This window comes from Melospiza melodia, chromosome 28 (genome assembly GCF_035770615.1).
Source record: "Melospiza melodia melodia isolate bMelMel2 chromosome 28, bMelMel2.pri, whole genome shotgun sequence".
In the NCBI taxonomy this organism is placed as follows: domain Eukaryota; kingdom Metazoa; phylum Chordata; class Aves; order Passeriformes; family Passerellidae; genus Melospiza; species Melospiza melodia.
Window position 1 is genome coordinate 7379427 of NC_086221.1, and position 12254 is coordinate 7391680.

Consider the following 12254-nt stretch of genomic DNA (forward strand, 5'->3'; position numbering starts at 1 on the left):
CCTTCTTACCCAGATCCAGAGCCCTGACAGCCTGGACTGGGCTGGTTGGGGTCCCTCCATCTCTTTCCAGTGGAAATGTTTCTGCTTCTCCTTCTCAGGCACCTGAGAGAGGAAGGAATTTACTCCCAAAAGTTGAAGGTGTACTTTGGTGCCTGTTTGGACACCACAGTTGGTGCTGCAGGACAGGACAGGGGTTCCTGTGGTCTCTGTCACCACCAGCCATTACATCCTGGGCTCATTTATAACTGGGACAACTGGGACAAGCAATGGAAAATCCATGGCGGGGGTCAAAGCTGGCCCTTGCTGATGCAGCTTGTCTGGGTCCAAGGGTAAGAGTCCTGCTGGTGGATCTCCCTCTGGAATTTTCCACAGCGTCAGCCCCACCATCACCCCAGTGGGAAATGGTCCAGGGAGCAAATCCAAGAGGCTCATGTTCACCTTCTTTCTTTCCATCACTTTCCTTCCTGCATGGCCCAGGGGACGTGTTAGCCTAGAGAATGACAGGAGTGAAGGAGCTGGGAAAGGGCACGCTGGAGGGACAGCTCTGACCCACAGTGGAGCTGATGGAGGGGGTTTGGGGGCAGTTTTCCCTTTCAGGGGGAATTCTCCTTTGCTTTCATGTGGCAGAATCAAACCTGGAGTAAAGGTTTGGGTGTCTCTGAAGTGACAAGGCAAGAGGTGCCCTCTGAAGAGAACAAGGCTCTGACCGTGCTGCACACTGGTGCAAATGTGGCACAGCTCCTCCTGTGATTGCCATGCCAGCTCTTCCGTGGATATCACCCCTCTGCAGATGGAGCTCCTGCAGCCCAGACTGCTCTCACTCCCAGCCTAATGGAATGTGTTATTTCCCATCTCCCTCCCACTCAGAGTCATTACAGAGCTTCCACAGCTCACACTGCCTCAGCATTACTGGGAGCTTCCTGGAGCTGATCAGTCCCTGGACAAGGAGCGTGCCTTTGGATCAAACATTAGAGCTGTAATCCGCTGCACGCTGCCTGTTCCATTACCCATTGGGAGCTTTCTCCTCTCCCCAGGGCTGCTTGCAGCAGAGTGCTCCGAGGGGTGTTGTTCCAGCACAAACAGAGCTCTTGGAATGAGCTCAGCGAGAACAGAACTCCTGGTAGGTTGGGAGGATAAAATTGGATTGGAATTGGATATATTCACGTACATACCATTGATCTCATCCATCCGTACTTTACATATGTTGGATTTCCTGCTGCCAGCAGAGAGGAGTAGCTCTCAGATAAGCCAAAGGTATGGAAATGGAGAGCAGGATGTTCAAGTGGAATTAGGGTTTCACCTTGGGGTGTGTTTGAGAGGCAGGAGAAAGGGCAGAGTGCAGTTCCCTCACACTGTGCCTGGCACAGCTGCCCCTCACTGTGCTGGTGGATTTACAGCACCAGGCTGACAGGAGGGGTTTGGGCACTGGGAGAGGCTGCCCATCAGGGCTCCTGCATTCTCCAGCAGTGTGGGAATGTGCCAGAGCACCCTCCTGGAGCAGGGAACTGAGTTAGGGACACACAGGTCCCCCCTTGTGTCACCAGTTCGGCCAGGAGGTCTGGTAAAGGTTTGCCTCGGTTTCCCTTATGGTTAAAAGGGAGGGATAAGACTTAAACTCCTCAAAGATTGATTCCTCAGGCTCTGACACACACTTTCACAGAATCACAGAATCCTTGAGGTCAGAAAATCCCTCCAGGATCATCGAGTCCAACCTGTGCCCACCCTGAGCACTCAGTGCCACCTCCAGGTGCCGCCTCCAGGGATGGGTGCTCCAAACCCCCCTGGGCAGCCCCTTCCAGCCCTTTCCATGAGGAAATTCCTGCTCATGTCCAACCTGAGCCTCCCCAGCCCAGCCTGAGGCCGTTCCCTCTCCTCCTGTCCCTGTTCCCTGGGATAAGATCCCAAATCCCCCCCGGCTGTGCCCTCCTGGCAGGAGTTGTGCAGAGCCAGAAATTCCCCCTGAGCCTCCTTTGCTCCAGGCTGAGCCCCTGCCCAGCTCCCTCAGGACTTTCCAAACCCTTCCCAGCCCCCTTAGGAGTCTCCAAACCCTTCCCAGCTCCCTCAGGATTCTCTCTAAACCTTTCCCAGCTCCCTCAGCTCCTCACAGGACTCTCAGAGCAGTGCTCAGGAAAACAGGGATGTTCCCCAGAACCTGGAGCCTTTCCTCTCTCTTCTTTCCCACACTGGGCACTCCCCATCTGTTAGAGAGGCTTGCAGGACAGAAGACACAAATCCTCCTTTTAATTACGTTGCACATTTATTATCTCACCTCAGATTTTGTTAATCTCTCTCACAAATTTCGTTTACATAAGTGGAGTCTTTCAGCTTGAGCAGCTCCATCACTCTCTCTTCTGATCCTGCAGATATCAGTCAGCTAAACAGAAAAGAGAGACAAGCACAAGTGTCCTTAAAGCTCAGGAAAGACTGAATGAATGCCAGATTTATGCGTTGTTTCCTCCTCCTCAGCTCCCCAGCTGAAAGCTCAGAGGCAAACTGGGGTGAGCACAGGCAGAGCAGAGCAATCCCACAGGGAGAGCAGGACCCCCTTTCCTGGCCTTAAACATCCCAGAAAAGGCAAAGGCTCAGGGACAGCCCCATCCCACCACCCCTCAACCTGCAGGAGGAAGAGCAGCACAACAGCCTGCCCCTGGATATTTGCTGCTGCAATTCCCACACACGGTCTCCCAAAGGAAAGGGAGGATTTGCAGCAAATTGCAGTGTAATTAAGTGTCAGTGTTAAGCCCCCGTGCAGGCAGAGAGGTGTTCCAAGCTGGCTGCACATGCTGAGCTGCCTCGCAGGTACGGCTGCTGTTATAAGCTCTGCTGGAAATTGTTCCCTGGAGACTGAGGACTTTTTGGGAGGAGGAGGAGGAGCAGGGAGGTGGCAAACAGAGCTGCTGGGAAGGGTTGTGCTGCTGCTTCCAGTCAATATCAGCTCTGGGCAGCACTTTAGGAAGGAAATAACCTTCCCAAAAGGGTGCACACGGGAGTGGTTGGGATCTGAGGGCTCCACAAAGTGAGCAAACACGACACAAAAACCCTTCTGGGGAATATAAATATCTCTGTGCTGATGAGCTGGTGAGAAGAAGGAAAGGCAGAATTCCCAAGGCAGAAATCAACCCTCTGACAGTACCATCTGGGGTGTCCTGTAACAGCTCTGCCAGCAGTTTCTCCAGGACATCTTGGTATTTTTCCAGCTGCCTTGGGGTGAGCCAAGCTCTGACAGGAAGGGCTTGCTGTGGAGGAAACCAGAGAAGTCAGAAGAAAAAGGTGAGGGGAGCAGAGGGAGGGAGGTTGGGGTGCTTTGACCCCACTTGGATCGAGTTAGTGGAGGGTTTAGGATTTGGAGGGAAGAGGATGAGCCTCATATGGGGAAAAGCAACATTTTGAAGGCAACACACTCTTGAGTTGTTCAGAGCGCTGTTGCATAACCCGTGGGCTGGCTCAGAAATCCAGATAAAGGCACCTCCTGGCAGCAGGGATGCAAAGAAAATAATTTCTGAACCTTCTAATCCTCCACTGTGTGGCACATCGACCCTTCCAGCCGGAGCCTGCAGAGCTCCTGCCCTAGCAACAGCTGAGGACGAGCTGTGGTCCTGCTCCAGCCCGCTGGACCTGGAGCCAGCTGTGCCTGAAGCAAAGAGCTCTGTTCTGGTGCTGGCCAGCTCGGGGATGTGCTGGGGATTTCACACTTTGAACTGGGCATTTTGCTGTTCAAATCCTGTTACTGAGTGCTGGTGCATCACAAGTGCAGGAGGAGCTGCACATTGAGCTGGGCCTTGGCCAAATCCCAGCCTGGCTGGTCCTGCTGTCTGTCCCACAGGGTCTGTCCCTGTTTGGGGGGATCTGCACCCTCCTCTTGCTGGCAGAGAGTGGCTGAGCTCCCTGCAGGAGTGACTGCCCACACAGGAAACAGTTTGCTGTGCTCAAATGGCAAAGCACAATTTTCAGACTTGGCTCACCAGGTAAGTCTGCCTTTGAGGGCTTAGCCTGGCACTTCAATCCCTAAAATTGCCCATTTTCTGCTCTGTGCACAGACTCAGAGCCCAAGTTTTTACATAAGGCCTCTCCAGTGCACAGAACTGTGGGGACAGAGGTGACACCAAGCAGGAGCTGAAGCAGAACTGGGAGTTCCTGCCTTGCACCTGGCTGGGCTTCACTGCCTGGCAGAGACCTCGAGCTGTTCTCATCTTCCTCAGGGAGAGGCTGTTGGGTCTCAGGGGTGACCTGGCTGCTGAAGGACCAAGATAATTTAGGGTGGAGCTAAAACTTCTCTCTGATGTAAGCAGGCAGAGGACATCTCTTGGACTCCTTGTCCCCTGCATGTCCTCGTGGGCTTCTCAGAGCCCAATGGCTCCACATACCTGGAGGGTCTTGGCTGCATTGACATCCACACCAGATTGCTCAGAGAAACCTTCCTCCTCCAGCTGCTGCAGCGAGCTCAGGGATTTCTTCTGCCCTGCCTTGTTCCTCTCCTTTTCCTGCAGTTTTGGGGCAGAGAGCAGAGGGGGCAGTTGGTGATGCTGGGAGCAGCAGCAAAGCCACTCTGTGCTGTCCCAGCAGCCAGGAATCCACAGTGCTGGGCACAGAACCAGTGAGGTGGTGGAAGGGCCCATCAGCTGTGGCCTGAGTGACCTTTGGGGACTGAAATCCAGCAGTGCTGGGGGCGAGGTCAGGTTACGGGGCACGGTGTGAAGGTCTGCAGTAAACGGGAGCCACGTCTGGTGGGGGAACCCTGTCAGGAGGACATGGGAGCTGACAGCACTGGGACCTTTCCATGGGAGCTGACAGCTCTGGGACCTTCCCCAGCTGTCCCAGAACCTGGCCAGGTCTGTGCTGGAGCCCTGCAAGGAAACTGAGCCCAGCCCTGCACGTGTAGTGCCCTGCATGTGCAGAGGTCACGTTTCTCCAGCCTTTCTGCAGGTCTGTAATGTCAGCCCATCCCCATTTATTCAGTTGCATTTAGGACCCTCTGGAAAAAGCCAGAGGTGCTTTGGAATATGACAGACACACCAGGACACATCAAATGTGGCACAGGCCATGCTCAGTGTGCAGTGTGTGAGCACAGGCGGGGCAGGGACAGCCTTTGGGGACAGATTTCCCCTTTGTTCCCCCAGAAAACCCCAATCCCTGGCACACACGGAGCTACAATGCCATGGGGTACAAACACAGCCCATGTGTGTCCCCATCCTCGCCAAGGACTTTGCAGAACGCCTGTGCTCCCCACAAACAGCCATTGTTACCCAGGGGGAGGTGTTGGGATCGGGATTTCTCCCGGCATCCAGGGGCTCGGCAGTGCGGGGGAAGCTGGCTGGGGCTGCGTTTCAGAAGCTGCCGTCTCCGAGCCTGCCTGACACCTTTCAACGGTATTTGTTTCACTTCAAAAGGAAAAAACGTTCTCTCGGCACGTCCCAGAGGTGACAACCAGCCGGGGGATGGTTAATTATTTGTTACAACAAAAGAGCCATCACTGAGCTGATGCAGCTGCTCTGGAAGAATTCCAGCACCAGCAAAGGGAAAGGACCCGCAGGGACCGCAGGTGACACCCCCACAGGTGTGGCTGACCTTTGGTAGGGGGTCCAGGCTCTCCCTTTCTATCTCGCACCTTAAAAATCCCCTCTGCCTCCCCCCAAAGCCGTGGATTTTGGGAGGAGGGTATCACAGTGTCTCCTGTTGTTGGTGTGCGCTGCAGTTCGGGGGATGAGGGCGGGAGAAATCTATCCTGGTTTATTCATTCCAGAGGGGTTACCTGCATTTTCTGGAAGTCACTCTGGGTGAAAAAGGGCATGAAGCCTTGGGTCTGCTCAGCCAGCACGGACAGCAGGGACACCAGCAGCAAACTGGCCACCACCTTCCTCGAAACCATCCTGAGAGCCTGGACAGCACAGGAAAGGAGACAGCAGGACAGGAGTGGAGAGGGAGGTGTGACAAAAACCTTTGGCTCTCCACCAGCTGCAACCCAGCCCACCTGAGGGATATTTACTCTTCCAGTTGCTCCCGAGCTGAGAACAGAAGTGCTTTGACTGAGAGTAGAAGTGCCTTGACTGACAATTCTCTTCTCAAAGCTGTTTGTGTAAACAGATTTGTTCTTGAGAAACATCTGCAGGGATTTCAAGCCCAGCCCTTCAGGACTGCTCGAGCCCCCCTGAGCTCTGGAGCCCCAGCCCTGCAGCTGTGCTGGTTTAAGACCTGATCACATCCAGAGCAAACCCATCAATCCCAGCATGGCAGACAGAGGTGCTGCAAAGAGAAAATCCTTCAAACAGCTGGTTTTTAAATTTTTGTTTTGATTTGCCTCACCACCGAAAACCTTCCTGGGTGGACTGGATCTCTCAAGAAGCCTCATTGAGTGCAAGGGAAATGGGAAAGGCGTTTTCTGTCTGAGCCTGGAATAAAGGGCTTTAAAAACCACCTCTGAAGTGATCTAAATGTGACTTCACCTCAGGAAAGGACTTATGTAAACATTGAATGTTCTCTTTAAATATTAAAATATTCTCTCTGGACAGACTTAATGAAGTCTGGTCCTACAGCTTAACTTCTCCACCTGATTGGAGCCTGATCCTTAATTAGTTTCAGCAACCCCTTGGTTTGGACATTATTGAGAAGACATTGTTAAGTTAGATTTGACTCCTGAATTAGATTTCCCATAAATATCAGCTGGTATTGAACCAAGGGCCAGTGGAAGTTAATAAATATTCCCTTTCCACAGCACCTGTCAGTCACACCCTCTCCTGTCCCTTCCCTGGGCACTGCGCTGGTGCCATCTCCCCCTGCCCACCCAGACTGGGCCACCAGAGCCACCTCCAGCCCTGGCACATCCCAGGGTGTCCCAGCCCTGTTTCCTGCAGGGATCCAAGCAGGAATTCTCCGGCTCTGCCCTTGCAATGCAGCCTCAGCAACATCAATCTTTGGTGCTTTTTCATTTGTTCTATCACTGCAGTAAATATATAAATAAATAAAATCCTGCTGAATACAAAGAAAATACACCCAGTCACTTCCTTCATCTCTTCTTGGCTAATCCCTTTGGGAATTGATTCTCTCTCCCTCTTCTCCCAGGAAAAAACACCCACACAGACCTCTCCACTGAGAAACAGCCCTACTGAGAGCCCTGCCTTGCTTGGCAAGCAGGACCTGCATTCCAGCCCCGAGATCTCCAGCTCAGCACCTCTCCAGCAGAGAGCACTTGGTGGATTTGCTTCCCAGCTCCACAGGGAAAAGAAAAAAGCAGGAGGATCCCGAGTTCAGCATCAGCACTGTGGGCACACAGGGCTGGGACACCCCTCAAAACCCGGACAAGTGCCAGCCTGGGGGCAGGAGGGGTGGGCAGCTGGCACAGTGACAGGACAGGATATTCACTACTGAGCTGTCTCCCCAAAAATCCAGCCATTCCTGGCACTGGGACCTGTCTGAGAGTCATTTTCTGCCTGCTCAGAGGGCACCAGGGGCTCCCCACAGCTCCGTGGCAGTGCCCAGTGTCTGCCAGGTGCCCACAGGAGGCAGGAGCTGCTGGAATTGGTGCTGCTGAGGTGGGGATAAAGGAAAAGCATTCCCCATTGTTTCAGCATTGATTTTGTTCCCTCCTCCTCCTCAGAGCTGGCTCTGCTGTGGCCAAGAGGTGCCCAGACCTACCTGGGGGTGCAGCCACGGGACACTGGGGGTCAGAGCTCTTCTCCCTCCTGTCACACCTGGGTGCTCCTGCTGCTTCTCCTCCCTTTATAAACCCATCCAGGCACTGCAGTCACTCACCTGTGACCCTGTCCAGCTGCCTGGCCTGCATGGAAACGCCTTTCCCAGGCAGGGAATGCTATCTGCACTGGAGGTTTCTGAGTTTCCCGTTTCCAGGCAGATCCCCTCTGCTCCCTGCCCACGTTCTTCAGCTGCTCCTGGTGGTCCCACAGCTGAGACAGATCAGCTGCTGCCTCCGTTTCTCCATCTCTAATTTAGAGAAATTCCTCTCTCCTGGCTTGTGTTTCTAGACACCGAGCCTGCAGAATGAGTATTTTAGTTGGTGAATGTCCCAGCACTACAATGACACCTGTGTCAATTATATTTCTACTGTAATTGCAAATCACAATAATATCAAAATTGCCACTTGGAGTCTTCAAGTGGCTCCTTCTCCCATCCTCACTGAGCCTGGCGCACCGATCCCCCTCGGGAACACAAATCCTGCACTGTCATCCCTCTCCAGACAAACGAGGTGCTGAGAGAGGGAGGGAATTGTGCAACAACTCATCCACGCTCCCCCAGGACCATCCGCCAGGAGCTGGTGCCAGAGGCTTTGGGATCAGGCCAGGCACATCCTGGAGCTGCTCCTGAGGGACTCTGGGAGCAGCCAGGCGAGGAGCAGGAGGGAAAAACGAGCTGGGAATCCATGAAATCCTCCTGCATCCAGGGGCTCCATGGGCTGGGAGAGCGGGGAGCATTCCTGCCCGCCCGGGGAGGGATACCGGGAACGGCCATTGCCCAGCCAGGAATGGCATTGGTCACCTGGGAGTGGCATTTGTCACCTGGGAATGGCGTTTGTTACCTGGGAATGGCATTGGTCACCTGGGAATGGCGTTTGTCACCTGGGAATGGCATTTGTCACCTGGGAATGGCGTTTGTCACTTGGGAATGCTGTTAGTTACCTGGGAATGGCGTTTGTCACCTGGGAATGGCATTTGTCACCTGGGAATGCTGTTTGTCACCTGGGAATGCTGTTTGTTACCTGGGAATGGCGTTTGTCACCTGGGAATGGCATTTGTCACTTGGGAATGCTGTTTGTCACCTGGGAATGCTGTTTGTTACCTGGGAATGGCGTTTGTTACCTGGGAATGCTGTTTGTCACCTGGGAATGGCGTTTGTCACTTGGGAATGCTGTTTGTCACCTGGGAATGGCATTTGTCACCTGGGAATGGCATTTGTCACCTGGGAATGCCCTTTGTTACCTGGGAGTGGCATTTGTCACCTGGGAATGCTGTTTGTCACCTGGGAATGGCATTTGTCACCTGGCCCCATGGCAGGCAGTCAATAGGACGCGGGCACACGGGTGTCACAGGGAGCTGCTGCTGTCCCAGCTGTCAATAGCGCTCGATTTGGGACACAGCCCTCCTGAAAGGCCTCGTGTCCAGCACTCAGGTGCTTCCCGGATCCCCGGGCATCCTCCCCAGCTTATCACAAAGCTCCCAGAGGCTCCAGCTCAGCTTTGCTCCCTGGAAACCTCCCTGGGAATGTGGCTGGGGGTGATGGAAAGGATGTCACCCACAGAATGTGGGGTGACACCTCCCTTCCCTAAACAATTTGCACAGACCCCATCCCATTCCCGTTTGAATTGACTTTTCCAGTGCTTTTCTTCACATGGTCGTGATGGATGCAGCTGAAGAGTCAGCAGATGGTGCTGGGAAATGACAAATGAGTTACCAAGAAAGGTCACTTTTCCCAAGCACTGAACTTCCCCGTGTCTTGTCCCTCTGTCCCTCCAAGACGCGTCTGTCTGGCCGCTTTCCATCCATCTGGGACGGAGCCTGGGGAAGGACAACCTTCCAAATCAAGCAGAGGGATGGAAATTAATCATATCTGTATTAGCTGCGTGCAGCCTGCCAGCTTCACCTCTTAATTATGCAAGAGTGCTCCGACAGGAAGGAATCGTGGAGCTGAAAATAAAGGATCTGACTCCAGGTCTGGGAGTGCCAGGGCAGGTGGGAGCAACAGGCACCTCCTGCCTCTGGCTCGGCCCAGTCCATAAATGCAGCTTTTGGCACATCCTGGCTGCAAAACAAGGATAAATGAAAACAAAAAATCCCAGCTGGAGGCCTCCCTGCCAGCGCTGTAATTCCAAAATTCCATCCTGCTGCATCCCTGGCACAGTTTGCAGCCTGCAGCCCCCGAAACTCCCCTTTGGGCTGCGGTGCCAAGCGGCAGCAGAGGTTAGAGGCAGCAGAAACACGATGTGCAGGATGGGTTTGAGTGCAGTTCTGCTTGTTCTGAAAGTTAAACATTTGGCATAACTGGGAGTCGTTTTCCCAGGAAACTGGCAGTGGAGTGCAGCCCACTGGGCCTGGCAGCAGTGGTAGTGCCAAGGAACAAGGGGCAGAACGAGCTGCTCGTGCCAGCAGCACCCCCAAACCTCTCTGGAAACCAGCTCTGAGGTGACCTGTGCACCCCAAAACTGGGGAAATGCTGCCTGTTGCCTCAGCTTTCCATGAAAGAGCAAAAGAGGGGGAAAATGGTTTTCTGGACAGAGCCTGGGTGGGTTTGGCTTCTCTACAAGGGCTGGAGGGGACAGGCACTGACCAAAAGCATAACAATCCTCTTTCACTGGGATAAAAAAAAAATTAAAAATCCCTTTTTCTAATAAAATAAATGTCTGGGCTTATAAAAACTTTCTCTCTGCTCAAATAAGGAAAGAAATAAACAGGAGAAAAATGTTTCATTGCCTGGTTTCTCTACATTTTTGGTCACTCCTTTGCCACCCTCTCCCCGATGTGGAAGGAGTGAAGAGAGAAGGGAGAGGAGGTGAGAAAACACCATGGATGCAGCTCAGCTGTTCCCATTTTGGTTTTCAAATCCGAGCCACCCGGTTTTCACTTGAGGGATCAGGAATATTTTTAGGAATGGTACAAAATGCAGCCTCACACCCAGGGAGGGGATGTGACTGGTTTGTCCCTTGGGGCTGGGTGACATCCCTGGGCACCCCACTGTTCTTTTGGGGTGCTGTGACCCCAGGCAGGCGATGGGAGAGCTCAGAGCCAGGGAAATCACTCAGATTTCAGCCAAAGAGATCCCTGCCCTGCTCCCAGGGGATGTTTGTTCACTTTGGTGAGGAGGAGTTCAGCTTTTCCACACTCCAGGCACCCTCTGACCTTTCATTGCCTCATTCCCTCCTTCCCCTGCCCTGTTCCCGTCTCCAACACCAGTGGATCAGGTTGAGCTCTGCAAGCATCACCACCAAGGCACCAGAAAAAACCCCCAGATGGTTTTTGGGGGGCTTTTGAGGGGAAAAGGGGCAGGGAAAACAACTGGAGGGGGAGAAAAGGAGGGAGAGAAAGAAGAAGAGGGAAAGAAGGGCAGGGAAAACAACTGGGGAGAAAGAAAAGGAAGGGAAAAAAGAGAGGGAAAGAAGAGCAGGGAAAACAAGCAGGGGGTGGATAAAAGGAGGGAAAGAAACAGAAGAAGGGGGAAAGAAGAGCAGGGTAAACAAGCAGAAGGAAGAAGAGGAGGAAAAGAAAGAAAAGATGAGGGAAAGAAGGGCAGGGAAAACAATTGTGGGGAAAGAAGAGGAGGGGGAAAAAAGAGAGGGAAAGAAGAGCAGGGAAAACAATTGGGGGGAGAATTAAAGGATGGGAAGAAAGAAAAGGGGAGACAGAAGGGGTCCAGCATCATTGTGCTCAGCAGTGCCAGCTGCCAGCAGATTTCCCAAGACTGGATGATGCCAAATTCCCAGGATTTATTGGTGCTCTCACTGGACTCTCCCTGCTCATCCCAGCACCTCTCAGCAATCAGTGGCCATTTATCTGCCACAGAGGAGAAGGGTTCTGGCTCTCAAGGCACCAATTCATCCTGGGAGGAACAAGGAGGCAGAACTCAGGGTGAAAAAGAGCCTCATGTGGCAGGTCAGTGAGCTCCTGGGCGAGGAATCCCAGGAGAGGCTGGGAGAGGAGCAGCAGCACATCCATCCCAGCTGGGATGTGGGAAAACCAGAATGGAGAATTGTGACAGCAGCAGAAAGATCTGCAGAGCCTCGGGGCCTGTGCAGCCAGGCCTGATCCCAGCACAGGGCTCACTTTTGAGAAAATGCCCCTTTAATCCGTGGATGTTTTGCTTCGGCGCGGAATAGCAACCTCAGCGAAAGCCTCTCAACCACAAAGGCTTTAGAGGGCTAAACAGTAAAGATTGGGAATTAAGAAGAATAAATATTAATGAAAGGGGTGGGAAAATGCATCATTTCTCCAGACAACCCTGCCTGTGCTCCCCTGCACGGGGCTCTTTGGTTTATTGTTCCCTGGAGCAGGAGCTGCACGTGCTGGGATGGAGCCACACAGAGCCTGGAGAGAGCCCACAGCCCATGGGAGAGGGAAAAGGGAGCAAATTGCCCCAAAAAAGGGTCAATATGGGATTCAACATGCAGCAAACCCTGCGCTGCTGTCAGTGGCTGTGGGTCAAGCACAGCCAGAGCCAGAGCTGTTACATAAAGGGATGGGGAGCAGCCCAGCCTGGGCTGGATGGAGGAAATGAATCCAATTACAGGATGAAGGGCACGGGGAGAGGATGGACAC

The 12254-nt window shown here is 53.3% G+C and overlaps 1 protein-coding gene across 1 annotated transcript; it reads right to left on the reverse strand.

Annotated features, from left to right (window-relative positions):
• Nucleotides 1-2248: 2248 nt before the first annotated feature.
• On the reverse strand, nucleotides 2249-5866 carry MLN (motilin). The gene is made up of 4 exons (XM_063178046.1): nucleotides 5750-5866; nucleotides 4365-4481; nucleotides 3134-3236; nucleotides 2249-2374 (listed from the first exon to the last, which is right to left on the reverse strand). The coding sequence occupies exons 1-4, from the start codon at nucleotides 5864-5866 to the stop codon at nucleotides 2367-2369; spliced, it is 345 nt and encodes a 114-aa protein (XP_063034116.1). The 3' UTR covers nucleotides 2249-2366.
• Nucleotides 5867-12254: the final 6388 nt, after the last annotated feature.